This window comes from Mustelus asterias, unplaced genomic scaffold (genome assembly GCF_964213995.1).
Source record: "Mustelus asterias unplaced genomic scaffold, sMusAst1.hap1.1 HAP1_SCAFFOLD_760, whole genome shotgun sequence".
Taxonomy (NCBI): domain Eukaryota; kingdom Metazoa; phylum Chordata; class Chondrichthyes; order Carcharhiniformes; family Triakidae; genus Mustelus; species Mustelus asterias.
Window position 1 is genome coordinate 102501 of NW_027590708.1, and position 19926 is coordinate 122426.

The following is a 19926-nucleotide window of genomic DNA, read 5'->3' on the forward strand; positions in this document are numbered from 1 at the left end:
ACAGAGAGAGAGGGGTTACAGAGAGAGAGGGGTTACAGAGAGAGAGGGGTTACAGAGAGAGAGGGGTTACAGAGAGAGAGGTTACAGAGAGAGAGGGGTTACAGAGAGAGAGGGGTTACAGAGAGAGAGGGGTTACAGAGAGGGGTTACAGAGAGAGAGGGGTTACAGAGAGAGAGGGGTTACAGAGAGAGGGGGGTTACAGAGAGAGGGGGGTTACAGAGAGAGGGGGTTTACAGAGAGAGGGGGGTTACAGAGAGAGGGGGGTTACAGAGAGAGGGGGGTTACAGAGAGAGGGGGGTTACAGAGAGAGGGGGGTTACAGAGAGAGGGGGGTTACAGAGAGAGGGGGGTTACAGAGAGAGGGGGGTTACAGAGAGAGGGGGGTTACAGAGAGAGGGGGGTTACAGAGAGAGGGGGGTTACAGAGAGAGGGTGGTTACAGAGAGAGGGGGGTTACAGAGAGAGGGGGGTTACAGAGAGAGGATGGTTACAGAGAGAGGGGGGTTACAGAGAGAGGGGGGTTACAGAGAGAGGGGGGTTACAGAGAGAGGGGGGTTACAGAGAGAGGGGGGTTACAGAGAGAGGGGGGTTACAGAGAGAGGGGGGTTACAGAGAGAGGGGGGTTACAGAGAGAGGGGGGTTACAGAGAGAGGGGGGTTACAGAGAGAGGGGGGGGACAGAGAGAGGGGGGGGACAGAGAGAGGGGGGACACAGAGAGAGAGGGGTTACAGAGAGAGAGGGGTTACAGAGAGAGAGGGGGGCAGAGAGGGTCTGTGTGTCAGGGTTAATGGGAGAGGGGCAGGTTCCACAGAGTCACAGAGACAGTTCAGGGTAGGGGGTGGGGTAGGAATGTGTGTTTGGGTGGGGATGAGGAGGAAAATGTGTGGTTTCAATTGACATATCAGGAAGAGTCAGATCGGCAGAGGCACATGCCAAACCCCTCAGGACAGAGAGAGAGTGATCACGAATTTCTCCAGGTTCCAAGGGAAGGTGTGCGGGAGTGCAGGGAACTGATCCTCAGGGCACCGAGGGAGAGGGGCTGAGTGTCTCAGGGGGTGGAGGGGGAGGGGCTGAGTCTCTCAAGGGGTGGAGGGGGAGGGGCTGAGTGTCTCAGGGAGTGGAGGGGGAGGGACTGAGTCTCTCTCAGGGTGTGGAGGGAGAGGGGCTGAGTCTCTCAGGGAGCGGAGGGGGAGGGGCTGAGTCTCAGGGGGAGGGGCTGAGTCTCTCAGGGGGAGGGGCTGAGTCTCTCAGGGGGAGGGGCTGTGTCTCAGGGGGAGGGGCTGAGTCTCTCAGGGGGAGGGGCTGAGTCTCTCAGGGCGAGGGGCTGAGACTCTCAGGGGGAGGGGCTGAGACTCAGGGGGAGGGGCTGAGACTCAGGGAGTGGAGGGGGAGGGGCTGAGTCTCTCAGGGAGTGGAGGGGGAGGGGCTGAGTCTCTCAGCGGGAGGGGCTGAGTCTCTCAGGGAGCGGAGGGGGAGGGACTGAGTCTCTCAGGGGGAGGGACTGAGTCTCTCAGGGGGAGGGGCTGAGTCTCTCAGGGAGTGGAGGGGGAGGGACTGAGTCTCTCAGGGGGTGGAGGGGGAGGGGCTGAGTCTCAGGGGGTGGAGGGACTGAGTCTCTCAGGGGGAAGGGGAGGGGCTGAGTCTCAGGGAGTGGAGGGAGAGGGACTGAGTCTCTCTGAGGGGGCGGAGGGGGAGGGACTGAGTCTCTCTCAGGGGGCGGAGGGGGAGGGACTGAGTCTCTCAGGGGGCGGAGGGGGAGGGACTGAGTCTCTCTCAGGGAGCGGAGGGGGAGGGACTGAGTCTCTCTCAGGGGGCGGAGGGGGAGGGACTGAGTCTCTCAGGGGGAGGGGCTGAGTCTCTCAGGGAGCGGAGGGGGAGGGGCTGAGTCTCTCAGGGAGTGGAGGGGGAGGGACTGAGTCTCTCTCAGGGGGCGGAGGGGGAGGGACTGAGTCTCTCAGGGGGAGGGGCTGAGTCTCTCAGGGAGCGGAGGGGGAGGGGCTGAGTCTCTCAGGGAGTGGAGGGGGAGGGGCTGAGTCTCTCAGGGGAAGAGGAGGGGCTGAGTCTCAGGGAGTGGAGGGAGAGGGACTGAGTCTCTCAGGGAGCGGAGGGAGAGGGACTGAGTCTCTCAGGGAGCGGAGGGGGAGGGGCTGAGTCTCTCAGGGAGCGGAGGGGGAGGGGCTGAGTCTCTCAGGGAGCGGAGGGAGAGGGGCTGAGTATCTCAGGGAGCGGAGGGAGAGGGACTGAGTCTCTCAGGGAGCGGAGGGAGAGGGACTGAGTCTCTCAGGGAGCGGAGGGAGAGGGACTGAGTCTCTCAGGGAGCGGAGGGAGAGGGGCTGAATCTCTCAGGGAGCGGAGGGGGAGGGGCTGAGTCTCTCAGGGGGAAGGGGAGGGGCTGAGTCTCAGGGAGTGGAGGGAGAGGGACTGAGTCTCTCAGGGAGTGGAGGGAAAGGGGCTGAGTCTCTCTCAGGGGGCGGAGGGGGAGGGACTGAGTCTCTCAGGGGGAAGGGAAGGGGCTGAGTCTCTAAGGGGGAAGGGGAGGGGCTGAGTCTCTCAGGGGGAAGGGGAGGGGCTGAGTCTCTCAGGGGGAAGGGGAGGGGCTGAGTCTCTAAGGGGGAAGGGGAGGGGCTGAGTCTCTCTCAGGGGGCGGAGGGGGAGGGACTGAGTCTCTCTCAGGGGGCGGAGGGGGAGGGACTGAGTCTCTCAGGGTGTGGAGGGGGTGGGACTGAGTCTCTCTGGAGGGGGAGGGACTGAGTCTCTCAGGGTGTGGAGGGGGAGGGACTGAGTCTCTCAGGGTGTGGAGGGAGAGGCGCTGAGACTCTCTGGGGGAGCAGGGAGAGGGGCTGAGTCTCTCAGGGAGCGGAGGGGGAGGGGCTGAGTCTCTCAGGGTGTGGAGGGGGAGAGGCTGAGTCTCTCAGGGAGCGGAGGTTGGAGGGACTGAGTCTCTCAGGGAGCGGAGGTTGGAGGGACTGAGTCTCTCAGGGAGCGGAGGGGGAGGGGCTGAGTCTCTCAGGGTGTGGAGGGGGAGGGGCTGAATCTCTCAGGGTGTGGAGGGGGAGGGGCTGAGTCTCTCAGGACGCGGAGGGGGAGGGGCTGAGTCTCTCAGGGTGTGGAGGGGGAGGGGCTGAGTCTCAGGGTGTGGAGGGGGAGGGGCTGAGTCTCTCAGGGTGTGGAGGGGGAGGGGCTGAGTCTCTCAGGGTGTGGAGGGGGAGGGACTGAGTCTCTCAGGGTCTTGAGGGGGAGGGGCTGAGTCTCTCAGGGGACGGAGGAGGAGGGGCTGAGTCTCTCAGGGCGCGTGTTGCAGCATCAGGTTCTGCAGCAGCCTCTGACGTCCTGCTGCGTAATCGTCCTCATCCACATTCACCAGCAGCTTAATGGCCTCGTGACCCACCGCCTGCTTCAGAGAGTCGGTGATGAAGACGCCTTTGAGGGCCTCGAGCAGCGAGCCATTGATGTAGTCCCGCCAGAAGGCATCGAGGTAGGTCAGCTCGGAGAACTTGATGTCACAGATGATAGAACCCAGGTCCCGGGATTTCAGGATCGTGTTGGCCTGGGAAAAACGTTCAAACTGACGCTCCAGGGGATCCGGCTTGTTGGAGAAGACGTTCCCTTCCAGCGCCGTCTCGTGCTGACAGTACTCGGCACGCACCCGCAGGCGGATATCTGGTGGGAGGAGCAGACAGAGAGAAAGAGGGTCAAGTATAGGAGGATCCCAAAGGAGGCGGGTGGAGAAAGAGTCGGTGGGAAACAAGGAGAGAGCAAGAAAGGCAGAGATGGAAAGGGGTTTCAGGAGGGCGAGGGTTGGACGGGCGAAACCACGAGGAGTGGGCGGGGGCAGGTAATCCTAACGCTTTAGTCTCTCCTCATATGTCCGTCCTGCCATCCCAATAATCAGCCTTGTGAACCTTTGCTGCGCTCCCTCAATAGCAAGGACATCCTTCCTCAGATAAGGACACCAAAACTGCACTCAATACTCCAGATGTGGCCTCATCAAGGCCCTGTACAATTGCAACAAAACATCCCTGCTCCTGTACTCCAACATACCATTTGCCACCTGCTGCACCTGAATGCTTACCTTCAACGACTGGTGTACAAGAACACCCAGGTCTCATTGTGCATTAGCTACATAACCATTCAGATAATAATGTCTTCCTGTTTTTGCTGCCAAAGTGGATAACCTACATTTATCCACATTGTACTGCATCTGCCATGCAGTTGCCCAGTCACTCAACTTGTCCAAATCACACGGGAGTATCTCTGCATCCTCCTCACAGCTCACCCTCCCGTGTAACTGTGTCTCCTCTGCAAATTTGGAGAGCTTTAGTTTCCTCATCCAAATCATTAATATATATTGTGAATAGCTGTGGTCCTAGCAGCGATCCCTGCGGTACCCCACGCAGAAAATGATCCGATTAATCTTTCGCTTTGTTTCATGTCTGCCAACCAGCTTTTTATCCATCTCAGTGCACTACACCCAATCCCAAACGCTTTAGCTCTACACGCTAATCTCTTTTGTGGGACCTTGTCAACAGCCTTCTGAAAGTCCAAATAACCCACATTCACTGGCTCCCCCTCAACAAGACTAGTGGTCACATTGCCAAAGAATTGTAATCGATTTGTCAAGCAAGATTTCCCTTTCAGGAATCCATGCTGACTCCATCCGATTCTGTCACTGTTTTCCAAGTTCTCTGCTATAAAATCTTAGATAATGGATTCTAGCATTTCCCCCACCACTGACATCAGGCTGACTGGTCTATAAATCCCTGTTTTCTCTCTACCTCCCTTTTTAAATAGTGGGGTTACATTAGCTACCCTCCAATCTGTAGGAACTCTTGCAGAGTCTATGGAATCTTGGAAGATGACCACCAATGCATCTACAATTTCTCGGGCCACTCCTCAGCTATTCTGGGATTTATTAACTGGCCCTGGGGATTTATTAGCCTTCAATCCCATGAATTTCCCCAACACCATTTCTCTAATACTGATTTCCTTTGGTTCCTCCCTCTCACTAAAATCTGTGTTCCCCAACATTTCTGATACGTTATTTGCTTCCTCCATTGTGAAGGCACAACCAATGTATTTGGTTGGTCAGCCATTTCTTTTTCTCCCCGTTATAAGTTCTCCTGTTTTTGACATTTGTCTTCATCAATCTTTTTCTCTTCACATACCTATAGACACTTTTACAGTCAGTTTTCATATTCCCTGCAAGCTTACTATATACTTTATTTTCCCCTTCTTAATCAGTCCCTTGGTCCTACTTTGCTGAATTGTACACTGCTTCCAATCCTCAGATCTGCTGTTTCTTCTTGGCCAATTCGTATGCCTCTTCCTTGGCTCTAATACTGTCTCGAATTTCCCTCATAAGCCATGGTTTGGCCCCCTTTCCTGTTTTACTCTTACCCCAGACATGAATAAACAATTGCTGCAGTTCCCCCAAGCGCTCCTGGAATGTTTGCTATTGCCTATCCACCGTCATCCCTTTAAGTAACGTTCCCCAATCTATCATAGCAAACTCGCACTTCATATCATCAAAGTCTCCTTGAGTAAGATTCAAGACCCTCGGCTCAGAATCAATTACTTTTCTTTCTTGATGAAAAATGTTACAGAGATAGAGAGGGTGGTGGTGGTGGTTCAGATACTTGGGCAGAATAATTTTGTATAAACTGAATATCAGAGAGGAGAGAATGCAGGAGTCCAGCAGGAGTGGATTGAAGTAGTGGAGTCAGGAGGTGGCTGGGCTTGTATGATGAGCTGAGACTGGTTGGGAATCGGTTGATGATACAGAGGAGCAAACACAAATATGTGTTCATTGGAATGCTATCCTTTATGAACATAAAAGTAAGGATATTATGCTTCAGTTATTCAGAGGATTGGTGAGACCACATCTCCAATCCTACGTCCAGTATTGGTCTCCTTATTTAAGGAAGGTTGTAAATGCATTGGAGACGGTTCAGAGGAGGTTTCCTAGATTGATATCTAGAATGAGGGGGTTGTCCTTTGAGGAAAGATTGGACAGGCGGGCATTGTTTCTGCTGGAGTTCAGAAGAGTGAGGAGTCACTTGATTGAAGTTTATAAAGATCCCGAATGGTATCGACAAGGTAGATATTGAAAGCATGTTTCCTCTCTGTGGGCGAGTCCAGAATTAGGGGGCACTGGTTTAAAATTGGGGGCTGTCCTTTTAGGACAGAGATGAGGAGAATGTTTTTTCTCTCAGAGGATTATGCTACGCTGGAACTCTCACCCTCAGACGGCAGTGAAAAGAAGGATCATTAAATATCTTCAGGCAGAGGTAGATAGATTCTTGATAGGCAAGGGAATCAAAGGTTTTGGGGAGTAGATGGGAATGTGAACTCAACAGAAACAGATCAGTCATGATCTAATTGAACGATGGAGCAGCCTCAAGGGGCTGAATGGCCGACTGCTGCTCCCATTTCATACGTGATTGGATGGTCATCTCAGAGTCAAATATGACACCAAAGCAAGAAGCAATCTGATCAAACCACAGGCAGCTTTTTTTATCCTTTTATAGGATGTGGCCGTCATTGGCTGGAACAGCATTTATTGCCCATCCCTAATTGCCCCATGAGGAGGTGATGGTGAGCTGCTGCCTTCTTGATCCACTGCAGTCCCTGAGGTGTAGGTACACCCACAGTGCTGTTAGGGAGGGAGTTCCAGGATTTTGACCCAGCGACAGTGAAGGAACGGTGATATATTTCCAAGTCAGGATGGTGAGTGACTTGGAGGGGAACCTCCAGGTGGTGGTGTTCCCAGGTATCTGCTGCTCTTGTTCTTCTAGATGGAAGTAGTCGTGGGTTTGGAAGATGCCGCCTAAGGAACCTTGGTGAATGGCTGCAGTGCATCTTGTAGATGGTACACACGGCTGCCACTGTGTGTCAGTGGTGGAGGGGGTGAATGTTTGCGGATGGGGTGTTGATCAAGTGGGGCTGCTTTGTCCTGGATGGTGTTGAGCTTCTTGTGTGTTGTTGGAGCTTCACTCATCCAGGCAAGTGGGGAGTATTCCATCACACTCCAGACGGTACTTTGTAGATGGTGGACAGGCTTTGGGGAGTCAGGTGGTGAATTACTCGCTGCAGGATTCCCAGCCTCTGATCTACTCTTGAAGGCTCAGTATTTATATGTCTGGGTCCAGTTCAGTTTCTGGTCAATGGTAACCCCCAGGATGTTGATGGTGGGGGATAAATGATTGCAATGCCATTGCATGTCAAGGGAAGGTGGTTAGCTCCTCCCTTCTTGGAGATGGTCATTGCCTGGTACTTGAGTGGCACAAATGCTACTTGTCACTTGTGCAACAAGACCCTGGAAAACATTCAGGCTGATATCGATATGAACTGCTTCAGTATCTGAGGAGTCACTTATTTCTTATGATGGGAGGGTGGTCATTGATGGAGCAACTGAAGGTGGTTGGACCGAGGACACTACTCTGAGAAACACTGCAGAGATGTCCTGGGAGAAGCGTGGGGTTGGTAGCGAGGGAAAGGAGTCTGGGGCCATTACCGTAGATAATAGCTTTCCACGCCTGATATTTATTAGAATATTTTTGTTCATCCGGTACTAAATGCTGAATAAGCAGTCTGGTTGGTTCATAATGGCGGCAGTTGTCGGGAGAGTTGGTGAGGTGGAGCCGGGGAGGGTCAGTGTACATGTGAAAACTAAAGCAGCGCCTTGGGATGATGGTGCTGAGGGACAGCACATCGATGGGACAGAGGAGGGAACTCAGGATAGATAGTTGGGAACAGCAGAGGGAAAGGAGGACGAGCAACAAGAGAAGGTATTGCAGGCGATTTCACTGAGACCGGCTGTACAGATGATAGGCTCATTCTGTGCTGGGAGCTCAAACAATCGGGCCCGCACTTACCCCAGCGTCGGGCCCGCCCTCACCCCAGCCTTGGGCCCGCCCTCACCCCAGCGTCGGGCCCGCCCTCACCCCAGCCTCGGGCCCGCCCTCACCCCAGCCTCGGGCCCGCCCTCACCCCAGCCGGGCCCGCCCTCACCCCAGCCGGGCCCGCCCTCACCCCAGCCGGGCCCGCCCTCACCCCAGCCGGGCCCGCCCTCACCCCAGCGCCGGGCCCGCCCTCACCCCAGCCTCGGGCCCGCCCTCACCCCCAGCCTCGGGCCCGCCCTCACCCCAGCCAGGTCCGCGCACAAAGCCTCCTGCTCACGCTCACCCCAGCCAGGCACCTGCTCATAGCCTCCGGCATGCTGTCACGCCCGTCCTCGCGCTCTCCCCTCACACACTCACCACACGTTTGCTTCTCGTTCGGCTCCATGGTGGCTGATTTCTTCCTTTTGCCCCGACTGTGTGTTGAGGCTCTGCCCCGAAACATTCTCTGTCGGAGGGGCTGCCGTGCTGTGGGTGCACAACATAGCAAATGGTGGGGGGAGTCTGCAGAAACATGAATGGGAGACATCAGACAGAGCATTGCTCAGGACATAACTCTAGGCTGTACTGTAGAGGGAGCTTTACTCTGTATCTAACCCCGTGCTGTACCTGTCCTGGGAGTGTTTGATGGGGACAGTGTAGAGGGAGCTTTACTCTGTACCTAACCCCGTGCTGTACCTGTCCTGGGAGTGTTTGATGGGGGCAGGGTAGAGGAAGTTTTACTCTGTATCTAACCCCGTGCTGTACCTGTCCGACAGTTGTGATGATACTGTGCCTTTTAGAAATGTATTTTATCATGTTTCTTACAGGGGTATGTTTAAAATCCAGCTCTGTTTAACACCGTGCCGATTTGTCTGAACCAGGCAGCTCACATGCTGAGAATGCAGGCTAATGATTGAATCTAGCTCGGGATGTGTTTGTTTTAATCTGAGTTAATGCATTTTTGTTTAATTTTGTTTTCCTCCTAGAGTTTCAGAGTAGGGTTTTGATTTGGTTGATGAACACAGGCAGAGTCATGTGAATGGTTGGCACATTGGTTAACACTGCTGCCTCTCAGCGCCAGGAACATGGGTTCAATTCCAGCCTTGGGGACTATTGGTTGCAGTTTGCGCGTTCTCCCATGTCTGTATGGATTTCCTCTGGGTGCTCCAGTTTTCTCCCACAGTCCAAAAATGTGCAGGTTAAGTTTAGCATGGATTGGCCATTCTAAATTGCCCTTTAATGCCCCAAGGTGTAGAGGTCAAGTGCAGACTTGATGGGCCGGATGGCCTCTTTCTGCACTGCTGAGACTCTATGTTTCTCTACTTGATGGTTCTAGCCAAGCCTGCAAGGAAACACACAGTTCTCCTTTATTTGAGAACAGTGCCTATGAAACCCATCTCCAACCTCCATGGCCTCGGTCTCGGCTCCTCCCTCTGCAACTAGATCCTGAGCTTTCTAACTTTCTAGACCACAATCAGTCAGGAGAGGCAAGAACACTTCCTCCACGATCATCCTCAACACCGATGCCTCACAAGGCTGTGTCCTCAGCCCTCTACTATACTCCTTATACACCTGTGGCCAAATTCCCCTCCAATTCGATTTTCAAGTTCGCTGATGATACCACCGTAGTGCGTCGGATCTCAACCAATGACGCGACAGAGTACAGGAATGAGATAAGCCGGTGAACTGGTGTGACGGCAATAATCTCTCCCTCAATGTCGACAAAACGAAGGAGATCGTCATCAACTTCAGGAAGCGTAGCCGTCTACATCAATGGGGACGAATTAGAAATAGTTGAGAGCTTGACGTTTTTAGGTGTCCAGATCACCAATAATCTGTCCTGGTCCCCCATGCTGACACTATAGTTAAGAAAGCCCATCTACTTTAGAACATAGAACAGTATAGCACAGAACAGGCCCTTCGGCCCACGATGTTGTGCCGAGCTTTATCTGCAACCAAGATCAAGCTATCCCACTCCCTATCATCCTGGTGTGCTCCATGTGCCTATCCAATAACCGCTTAAATGTTCCTAAAGTGTCTGACTCCACTATCACTGCAGGCAGTCCATTCCACACCCCAACCACTCTCTGCGTAAAGAACCTACCTCTGATATCCTTCCTATAGCTCCCACCATGAACCCTATAGTTATGCCCCCTTGTAATAGCTCCATCCACCCGAGGAAATAGTCTTTGAACGTTCACTCTATCTATCCCCTTCATCATTTTATAAACCTCTATTAAGTCTCCCCTCAGCCTCCTCCACTCCAGAGAGAACAGCCCTAGCTCCCTCAACCTTTCCTCACAAGACCTACCCTCCAAACCAGGCAGCATCCTGGTAAATCTCCTCTGCACTCTCTCCAATGCTTCCACATCCTTCTTATAGTGAGGTGACCAGAACTGCACACAATATTCCAAATGTGGTCTCACCAAGGTCCTGTACAGTTGCAGCATAACCCCACAGCTCTTAAACGCCAACGCCCTGTTAATAAAAGCTAACACACTATAGGCCTTCTTCACAGCTCTATCCACTTGAGTGGCAACCTTTAGAGATCTGTGGATATGGACCCCAAGATCTCTCTGTTCCTCCACAGTCTTCAGAACCCTACCTTTGACCCTGTAATCCACATTTAAATTAGACCTACCAAAATGAATGACCTCACATTTATCAGGGTTAAACTCCATTTGCCATTTTTCAGCCCAGCTTTGCATCCTATCTATGTCTCTTTGCAGCCTACAACAGCCCTCCAACTCATCCACTACTCCACCAATCTTGGTGTCATCAGCAAATTTACTGATCCACCCTTCAGCCCCCTCCTCTAAGTCATTAATAAAAATCACAAAGAGCAGAGGACCAAGCACTAATCCCTGTGGCACTCCGCTAGCAACCTGCCTCCAGTCCGAAAATTTTCCATCCACCACCACCCTCTGTCTTCGATCAGATATGATGTGGAGATGCCGGCGTTGGACTGGGGTAAACACAGTAAGAAGTCTCACAACACCAGGTTAAAGTCCAACAGGTTTTTTTGGTAGCAAATACAATAAGCTTTCGGAGCACTGCTCCTTCGTCAGATGGAGTGGAAATGTGCTCTCAAACAGTGCACAGACACAGAAATTAAGTTACAGAATACTAATTAGAATGCGAATCTCTACAACCAGCCAGGTCTTAAAGGTACAGATAATGTGGGTGGAGGGAGCATTCAACACAGGTTAAAGAGATGTGTATTGTCTCCAGACAGAACAGCTATGTTGAATGCTCCCTCCACCCACATTGTCTGTACCTTTAAGACCTGGCTGGTTGTAGAGATTCGCATTCTAATCAGTATTCTGTAACTTGATTTTGTGTCTGTGCCCTGTTTGAGAGCACATTTCCAATCGATCTGACGAAAGAGCAGTGCTCCGAAAGCTTATGGTATTTGCTACCAAATAAACCTGTTGGACTTTAACCTGGTGTTGTGAGACTTCTTACTTCGATCAGATAGCCAGTTACCTATCCAATCGGCCAACTTTCCCTCTATCCCACACCTCCTTACTTTCATCATAAGCCGACCATGGGGGACCTTATCAAACGCCTTACTAAAATCCATGTATATGACATCAACTGCCCTACCTTCATCAACACACTTAGTTACCTCCTCAAAAAATTCAATCAAATTTGTGAGGCACGACTTGCCCTTCACGAATCCGTGCTGACTATCCCGGATTAATCCGCATCTTTCTAAATGGTCGTAAATCCCATCCCTAAGGACCTTTTCCATCAATTTACCAACCACCGAAGTAAGACTAACCGGTCTATAATTACCAGGGTCATTTCTATTCCCTTTCTTAAACAGAGGAACAACATTCGCCACTCTCCAGTCCTCTGGCACCATCCCCGTGGACAGTGAGGACCCAAAGATCAAAGCCAAAGGCTCTGCAATCTCATCCCTTGCCTCCCAAAGAATCCTAGGATATATTTCATCAGGCCCAGGGGACTTATCGACCTTCAGTTTATTCAAAACTGCCAGTACATCCTCCCTCCGAACAACTATTTCCTCCAGCCTATTAGCCTGTAACACCTTCTCAGAAGAGTAAAAAACACTTTCTCAGAAGACTAAAAAATTTGGCATGTCAGCTACGACTCTCACCAACTTTTACAGATGCACCATAGAAAGCATTCTTTCCGGTTGTATCACAGCTTGGTATGGCTCCTGCTCTGCCCAAGAACGCAAGAAACTACAAAGAGTCGTGAATGAAGCCCAGTCCATCACGCAAACCCGCCTCTTATTCATTGACTCTGTCTACACTTCGCAGAGACCGTTTGCTCCGGGTTAACCGAGTCCATTCCTCCGCTATACCCAACACCTCTCCCGTCACTCATGGCACCTTCCCATGCAATGGCAGTAGGTGTAACACCTGTCCCTTTCCCTCTTCCATGCTCACCATCCAAGGTCCAAAACATTCATTCCAGGTTAAGCAGCGTTTCACTTGCCCCTCTTTCAATTTGGTCTATTGCATTCGCTGCTCCCAATGTGGTCTCCTCTATATCAGAGAGACCAAGCGTAGACTGGGCGATCGCTTTGCTGAGCACCTTTGGTCTGTGTACAATCAGGACCCTGACGTTCCAGCTGCTTGCCATTTTAACACATGATCCTGCTCCCATGCCCACATGTCTGTCCTTGGCCTGCTGCAATGTTCCAGTGAAGCTCAACGCAAACTGGAGGAACAGCATCTCATCTTCCGGCTCGGCACTTTACAGCCTTCCGGTCTCAACATCGAATTCAACAACTTCAGATGATTTGCTCTACCCCACCTCCACCCCTCTGTTTTCATTCTATTTTATTTAATTTTTTTACTGTTCTCTACCTTTTATTTCTTTATTGTCTTTCTTAATGTTTCTTCCCCCCCCCACTCTTTCGCTGTACTTTATCCCCCTTCCCTTACCTTTTCTCCCCCCTTTGCTTCCCATTTCTTACCTCTGTCCCATCCATTCCTCCTCCTCCCCCCCTCTTCATCTGTCACAGTTTACCCTCTGATTTTAGCTTCTCTGCCGTCTGGCCATTCACACCCTTTATTCTCTCTGTGGACAGCTATTAGCAGTCTTTTCCCCTGGTTTCTGTGGCTATGATTCATCTTCCATTCCCTCACTCTGCAGTATAAATATCTCCCACTTTCTCTGCCTTTGAGCTTTGACAAAGGGTCGCCTGGAGTTGAAACGTCAGCTCTTTTCTCTCCTTACAGATGCTGCCAGACCTGCTGAGATTTTCCAGCGTTTTCTCTTTTGAAAGAACAGGTGGAGAATGAAGCGGATTTCTTTAGTTCAGGAAAGGTGGCAGGATTACAAGAGGAAGAGGTAGAGATAAAGCAGTTGCATCAGGAAGCATAAACAGAAGACTCAGGAGAAGAGTATACCGGAATGTTTTTATATTAAAAATGATGTCTTAAAGCGGAAGTGGGGGCCTTTACATATTCAGGCAGATGAAAAATGGACAGAAGTTCCTCAAGTGATATTACCGATGGGTTATAGAAACGAGGTCTTGTGAGTAGTGCATGAGGTTCCAGTCGGAGCTCATATAGGAGTAAGGAAAACTCAAGCAAAAATACAAAAACATTTATATTGGCCTGGACTGCATAAAGATGGAGTAGAATTTTGTCGTACACGTCACAGATATCAGGGAATAGGAAAACCTGAAGCAGTGTTAAATCCAGCAACCTTAATGTCCATTCTGACATTTAAGGAACCTTTCCACAGAATAGAATCACAGAATCCCTACAGTGCGAAAGGAGGCCATTTGGCCCATCGAGTCTGCACCGACCACAATCCCACTCAGACCCTATCCCCGTAACCCCACATATCCACCCTGCTAGTCCCCCTGACACCAAATTTTTCAATCAACCTAACCCGCAAATCTTTTTTTACCAGGGTCCTAACTGATTGCGCAGAACCCCTCCCTAAAATGAAAAGTGAGAATCGACATTTGTTGACCTTAATGGATATGTCTACTGCATTTCTGCAGGCTATTCCATTATGTACTATTACAGCTAAGAGGATTGTAGGGAAGTTACTTAATTTTTTTTACCAAATACGGACTGCCCAAAGAAATATAATCAGATCAAGGATGAAATTTTACATTGGAGTTATTCAGTGAAGTTATGGATAGTTTAGGAGGAAAGTAATTTAAATCTACTGCGTACCATCCAGAATCACAGGGGTCGTTGAAATGGTGGCAAAGTTTAAAGACCATGTTGAAGGCCTATAAAGGATTATCCAGAGGATTGAGATAAAGGAATTCCATTTGTACTATTCACAATTAGGGATGCATCTAATGAATCAACTAAATTCAATCCATTTGAATTGATTTTTGGTCATGAGGTAAGAGGACCACTTAAATTGATCAAGGAGAAATTGGTGAGTCAATGTTCTGAGATTGCATTGTTGGACTCTGTGTAAGACCTTAGGGAGAGATTAACTAGGGCTGGTGAGTTAGCGAGACAGCATTTAAAGGTGGCACAGCATGTGATAAAAAAGAAGCGGATAAGAAATCAAAAAATCGTAGTTTTGTTAGTGGGGTAAAGTATTAGTATTATAACCAGTGGGAGGTGAACCATTAAAAGCAAGGTTTAGTGGCCTTATGAAATCAAAAGAAAATTGAGTGAGGTGAATTATTTGATAAGAAAGCCAGATAGAAGGAAAACTCACATAGTGTGTCATGTGAATATGTTCAAACAGTATTTTGATAAGGAAGAAAAGAAAGAGGAGGATGCGTTAGTTGTTACAACTCGAGGGAAGAAACAAGTCCAGATGATACTGTACGACATTCTTCAAATTAGATTGGATAATGAGAAAGCAGTCAGAATAAATGATGGAGTTACCTTCCAGAGGAAAATCAAAATGACCTGAAAGAGTCATGGAGATGTACGTGCGAACAGCTGGGAAGTACTAAAATAATTGTGCATGATATAGATGTAGAAAACACTGTTCCAATTAAGAAATATCTGTATAGACTTAATCCACACAAGTGGCACAGGTTCAGAAGGAGAAGTTGATGTTTGCTTGGTCCGAGATGCAGCTGAACGTTTCGATCAAACACTGTGAAGGGGTGGTGGATAGTTATACATCTCAGTTGAGGAAGACACTAATCGAGGCAGATACTGCAATGTAAAATTGGTGAAGGCAGGAAAGTAAACAGATCAATCAGCAGACATGTGTGACCCGGAGGTTGAAGAGCAGCAATATTTTACTGCTATAGACAGAAGAAAGGGACAATGATGTAAAGTAAGACTGTTTGGTGAAACGATGTCATTACTCCAAAAGAACTGCTGGGATAATGAATCTATACGGCTTGCACAGGCATGGATACCCAAAGAAAGAGTCCTGTTCATTGCTGATGTTCGAGTAAATTACTCTGGCTTTCGCAACAGCAGAACTGCCATAATGATCGCTAAAACCATAATTACAACAACTCCTTACACCAAAGGAGATGATCTGCTTTATATATTTTTCCCCAAAGAATATGCAAAAAATGATGAAGATCCAGAACAAAGAATTGGTAAACTACCCTGGAACAAAAAGATATACAATTGGAGACTCTGGAAAGAATTTTGACCACCTTATTTTGAAATAGAGGGTGGAGTTGGACTGCCTGACAAAAACTAAGGCCAATTAACAAGGGGACAGAGATAAAGTGACCCTTCTGGGTGACCCTGAACACACATGATGTTGAGAATGTGTGAAAAGGTACAGGTTCTCTTTGACAAAGTCAGGGAACAGTTCAACCTTCTGAAAAAGATTGTTTTGTTTTGAGGTTTCAGAACTCAAAGTCAAAAGAACTGGTTGGACTAAGCGAACGCAATTAAAAGCAAATCCAGTTTGCTTTGTGCCAATTTGCATTCCATGTAAAGTTTTACCCTCCTGATCCTGCCCAGCTCTCAGGACATTGCCAGAACTAATTTATAATCATGAGAACAAAGTTGAACTTGGACTTGGAACCAAAGCAGGATCAAGAACTGAAGGAGGCCTCTGAAAAGAAAGAGGAAGCAGCTGAACAATAGCAGTGTGTTGAGTTAAGCAGAGAGAGAGAACATGGTTGCAGATGCTTGATCATGGCTTTGATTAAAGAAAAAGGAATGTTCAATGTTGGAAGATAAAGACTGAACTGAGCTATACTACTGTTATATTTGCATGCTTAGATTTAATAAATATTATAAAGTACGAATAGTGTGAAAGAGATTTTGTAAAGTGAAGCCATTCTTTTCATATAGTTGGCGTTTTACTTAAGGGGGAGGTCTTATGATACTGTGATTTTAATAAATGTATATTTTCATATTTTTTGTGAAGGGTATGTTTAAAATTCACCTGTTATATACGGCGCTGATTTGTCTGCATCGGGCAGCTCACATGATGAGAATGCAGATAATGATCAATTTTATCTCAGGTTGTGTTTCTTTTAGAGTTAATGCATTTTAGTTTACTTTGGTTTACCCGAGTTTGAGTAAGGTTTTGATTGACAGAGGAAGAGTCATGAGAATGGGCGGAGCTAAGCTTGCAGGAAAAACACACACAGTTCTCATTTATTTTGTAATTCTGCCTGGTCCTGAAAGCAGCAATGGGTGTATTGGGGCTGTCAGAAGACAAGTGTCTTTCTGTCTCTCTTTCTCTCTCTCTCTCCACAGAGGTGTTCAAATACTCTAGGACTGTTAACAAGTATAAACACCTAAGTGTGTGTGTTGTTAACTGATTTTGAAGTGGTGTTTAGGTCAATAAGAGGAATACTGCTTGAATTGGAGCTAATAGATAAGTTAGCAGTTAAGAATTGTATCTTGTCAAGTTTAAGTATCGTTCAAGTATCGTTCAAGTATCACTCAAATGTTGAGCTAATTAATGTTATATTTAAACTATTGTTTAATAAAGTTAGTTTTGATAAAAGCTTTCTAGTGTGTCGATAGGATCACACCTGGAGTGAAACACATTATCCTCACACTGATGCCAAAATAGAAAACCTGTTGGGGTCTAGTCAGGCTACAAAACATACTTTGGGGTTTCTGATCCTGTATCCTAACACAGTGAGAGGGAGCTTCACTCTGTATCTAACCCCGTGCTGTACCTGTCCTGGGAGTGTTTGATGGGGACAGTGTAGAGGGAGCTTCACTCTGTATCTAACCCCGTGCTGTACCTGTCCTGGGAGTGTTTGATGGGGACAGTGTAGAGGGAGATTTACTCTGTATCTAACCCTGTGCTGTATCTGTCCTGGGAGTGTTTGATAGGGACAGTGTAGAGGGAGATTTACTCTGTATCTGACCCTGTGTTGTACCTGTCCTGGGAGTGTTTGATGGGGACAGTGTAGAGGGAGATTTACTCTGTATCTGACCCTGTGTTGTACCTGTCCTGGGAGTGTTTGATGGGGACAGTGTAGAGGGAGATTTACTCTGTATCTAACCCCGTGCTGTACCTGTCCTGGGAGTGTTTGATGGGGACAGTGTATATAGAACATATGAATTAGGATCAGCAGTAGGCCACTCGTCCCCTCAAGCCTGCTCTGCCATTCTATATGTTCATGGCTGATCTGATTGTAGCTTCAACCCCACACTCCTGCCGACCCCGATAGACTTTCACCCCCTTGTTAATCAAGAATCTATCTAGTTCTGCCTTCAAAATATTAAAGATTCTGCTTCCACTGCCTTTTGAGGAAGAGTGTTCCAGAGACTCTCAACTCGCAGAGGAACAAATTATCATCTCTGTCTTAAATGAGCGACCCTCTTATTTTTAAACAGTGACCTCTAGTTCTAGATTCTCCAACAAGAGGAAACATCCTCTCCGCATCCACCTTGTCAATACCCCTCGGGATCCTAAAAGCTTCGATCAAGTTGTATCTTACTCTTCTAAACTCCGGTGGATACAAACCTAACCTCTTCAACCTTTCCTCATATGACAACCTGCCCATTCCTAGTATTAGTCTCGTGAACTTCTCTGAACGGCTTCTAACGCATTAACATCTTTTCTTAAATAAGGAGACCAGTGTTGTACACAATACTCCAGCTGTGGTCTCACCAATGCCCTGTATAACTGAAGCATAACCTCCGTACTTTTGTCATCAATTCCCTGTGCAATAAATGATAACATTCTATTAGCTTTCCTAATTATTTGCTGTACCTGTATACTAAGCTTTGATTCGTTCACTGGGACACCCAGATCCCTCTGCATCTCAGGACTCCGCAATCTCTCCATCATCTACCATTTCGATAATAAGCTTCTTTTTTTCTTCATGCTAAAATGGAGAATCTCACATTTTCCCACATTATACTCCATTTGCCAGATTTTTGCCCATTTATTGAAACTATGTTCCTTAGTAGCTTCCTCACAACTTACTTTCCTACCTACGTCTCACCAGCAAATTTAGCAACCATTGTTCCCAGGAGCAGGCTGAGGGTGGTCTTATGTTCTTATACCTTCAGCCCCTTCATCCAAGTCATTTATACAAATTGTAAAATGTTGAGGCCCCAGCGCTGCTCCCTGTGGTAAACCACTCATCACTTACTGCCAACCAGAAAAAGACCCATTTATGCCAACTCTGCTTCCTGCTAGCTAGCCAATTTTCAATCCATGCCAACATGTTACCCACTTGTCAGCGACCAGATCAGAAAGTCCAAGTATATTAGGAAGTTAGCCTGGACCCCAACTTTGTTTGATTTTGGCATTAGGGTGAGCATAAGGTGTTTCGCTCCAGGTATGATTCGATTGACCCACTAGGAAGCTTTTATTAAAATAAACTTTATTTAACACTGTTAAAATATAACAAAAAGAACTAGCATAACTTTACCAATTGAAAATACTCTAAATATGACCAGGTATAACTCTCAACAGCTAACTATCTCTGCAGTTCCAATGTAGGCAATAATCCCAGACATAACTATCTCTTCAGACCAAGTTGGCACAAAAAAAATGCTTACAGGGATGCTAGATTGCCAGCTTTTGAACCACTCTTGACAGATACATAAAGACACCTGTCTTCTGACTCTCATACAGCAGCCTCCAGAGAAAGGGACTTATTTCCTGGCAGAACCCAGTCTTCAAATCCAAAGACAGAAAAAGGTTGAGAGAAAGCTACCTCTCTCTAAAGATCCCAAGGAGCAACTGATTTGATTTTTCCCTGTAAGCCTAGTCCCGCCCAGTCGCATTTTTTCCTATCAACCCTACTCTGAAAAACTCCAGGGGAACACACTAAAATAATCAAACTGGATTAACCCAGATTAAAACAAATAGTCCAGCTATTGGGAGCAATTGTGCTTCTGCAGCATCAACAGGAGCTGAAGTGGCACTGATGAATAGAACTGACTGCTTAGGACATAGAACAGTACAGCACAGAACAGGCCCTTCGGCCCATGATGTTGTGCCGAGCTTTATCTGAAACCAAGATCAAGCTATCCCACTCCCTATCATCCTGGTGTGCTCCATGTGCCTATCCAATAACCGCTTAAATGTTCCCAAAGTGTCTGACTCCACTATCACTGCAGGCAGTCCATTCCACACCCCAACCACTCTCTGCGTAAAGAACCTACCTCTGATATCCTTCCTATATCTCCCACCACGAACCCTATAGTTATGCCCCCTTGTAATAGCTCCATCCACCCGAGGAAATAGTCTTTGAACGTTCACACTATCTATCCCCTTCATCATTTTATAAACCTCTATTAAGTCTCCCCTCAGCCTCCTGCGCTCCAGAGAGAACAGCCCTAGCTCCCTCAACCTTTCCTCATAAGACCTACCCTCCAAACCAGGCAGCATCCTGGTAAATCTCCTCTGCACTCTTTCCAGCGCTTCCACATCCTTCTTATAGTGAGGTGACCAGAACTGCACACAATATTCCAAATGTGGTCTCACCAAGGTCCTGTACAGTTGCAGCATAACCCCACGGCTCTTAAACTCCAACCCCCTGTTAATAAAAGCTAACACACTATAGGCCTTCTTCACAGCTCTATCCACTTGAGTGGCAACCTTTAGAGATCTGTGGATATGGACCCCAAGATCTCTCTGTTCCTCCACAGTCTTCAGAACCCTACCTTTGACCCTGTAATC

The 19926-nt window shown here is 48.3% G+C and overlaps 1 protein-coding gene across 2 annotated transcripts in view; it reads right to left on the reverse strand.

Annotated features, from left to right (window-relative positions):
• Nucleotides 1-888: 888 nt before the first annotated feature.
• Nucleotides 889-19926, reverse strand: part of dedd (death effector domain containing) — a 51842-nt gene continuing 32804 nt past the window's right edge. For both annotated transcript variants that reach the window (XM_078205466.1, XM_078205465.1), the window contains 2 exons: nt 8257-8400; nt 889-3658 (listed from right to left, as the gene is read on the reverse strand). In XM_078205466.1, the coding sequence (XP_078061592.1) occupies nt 3282-3658; nt 8257-8400 (521 nt within the window). In that variant the 3' untranslated portion in view covers nt 889-3281. The remainder of the gene's footprint in view (nt 3659-8256; nt 8401-19926) is intronic.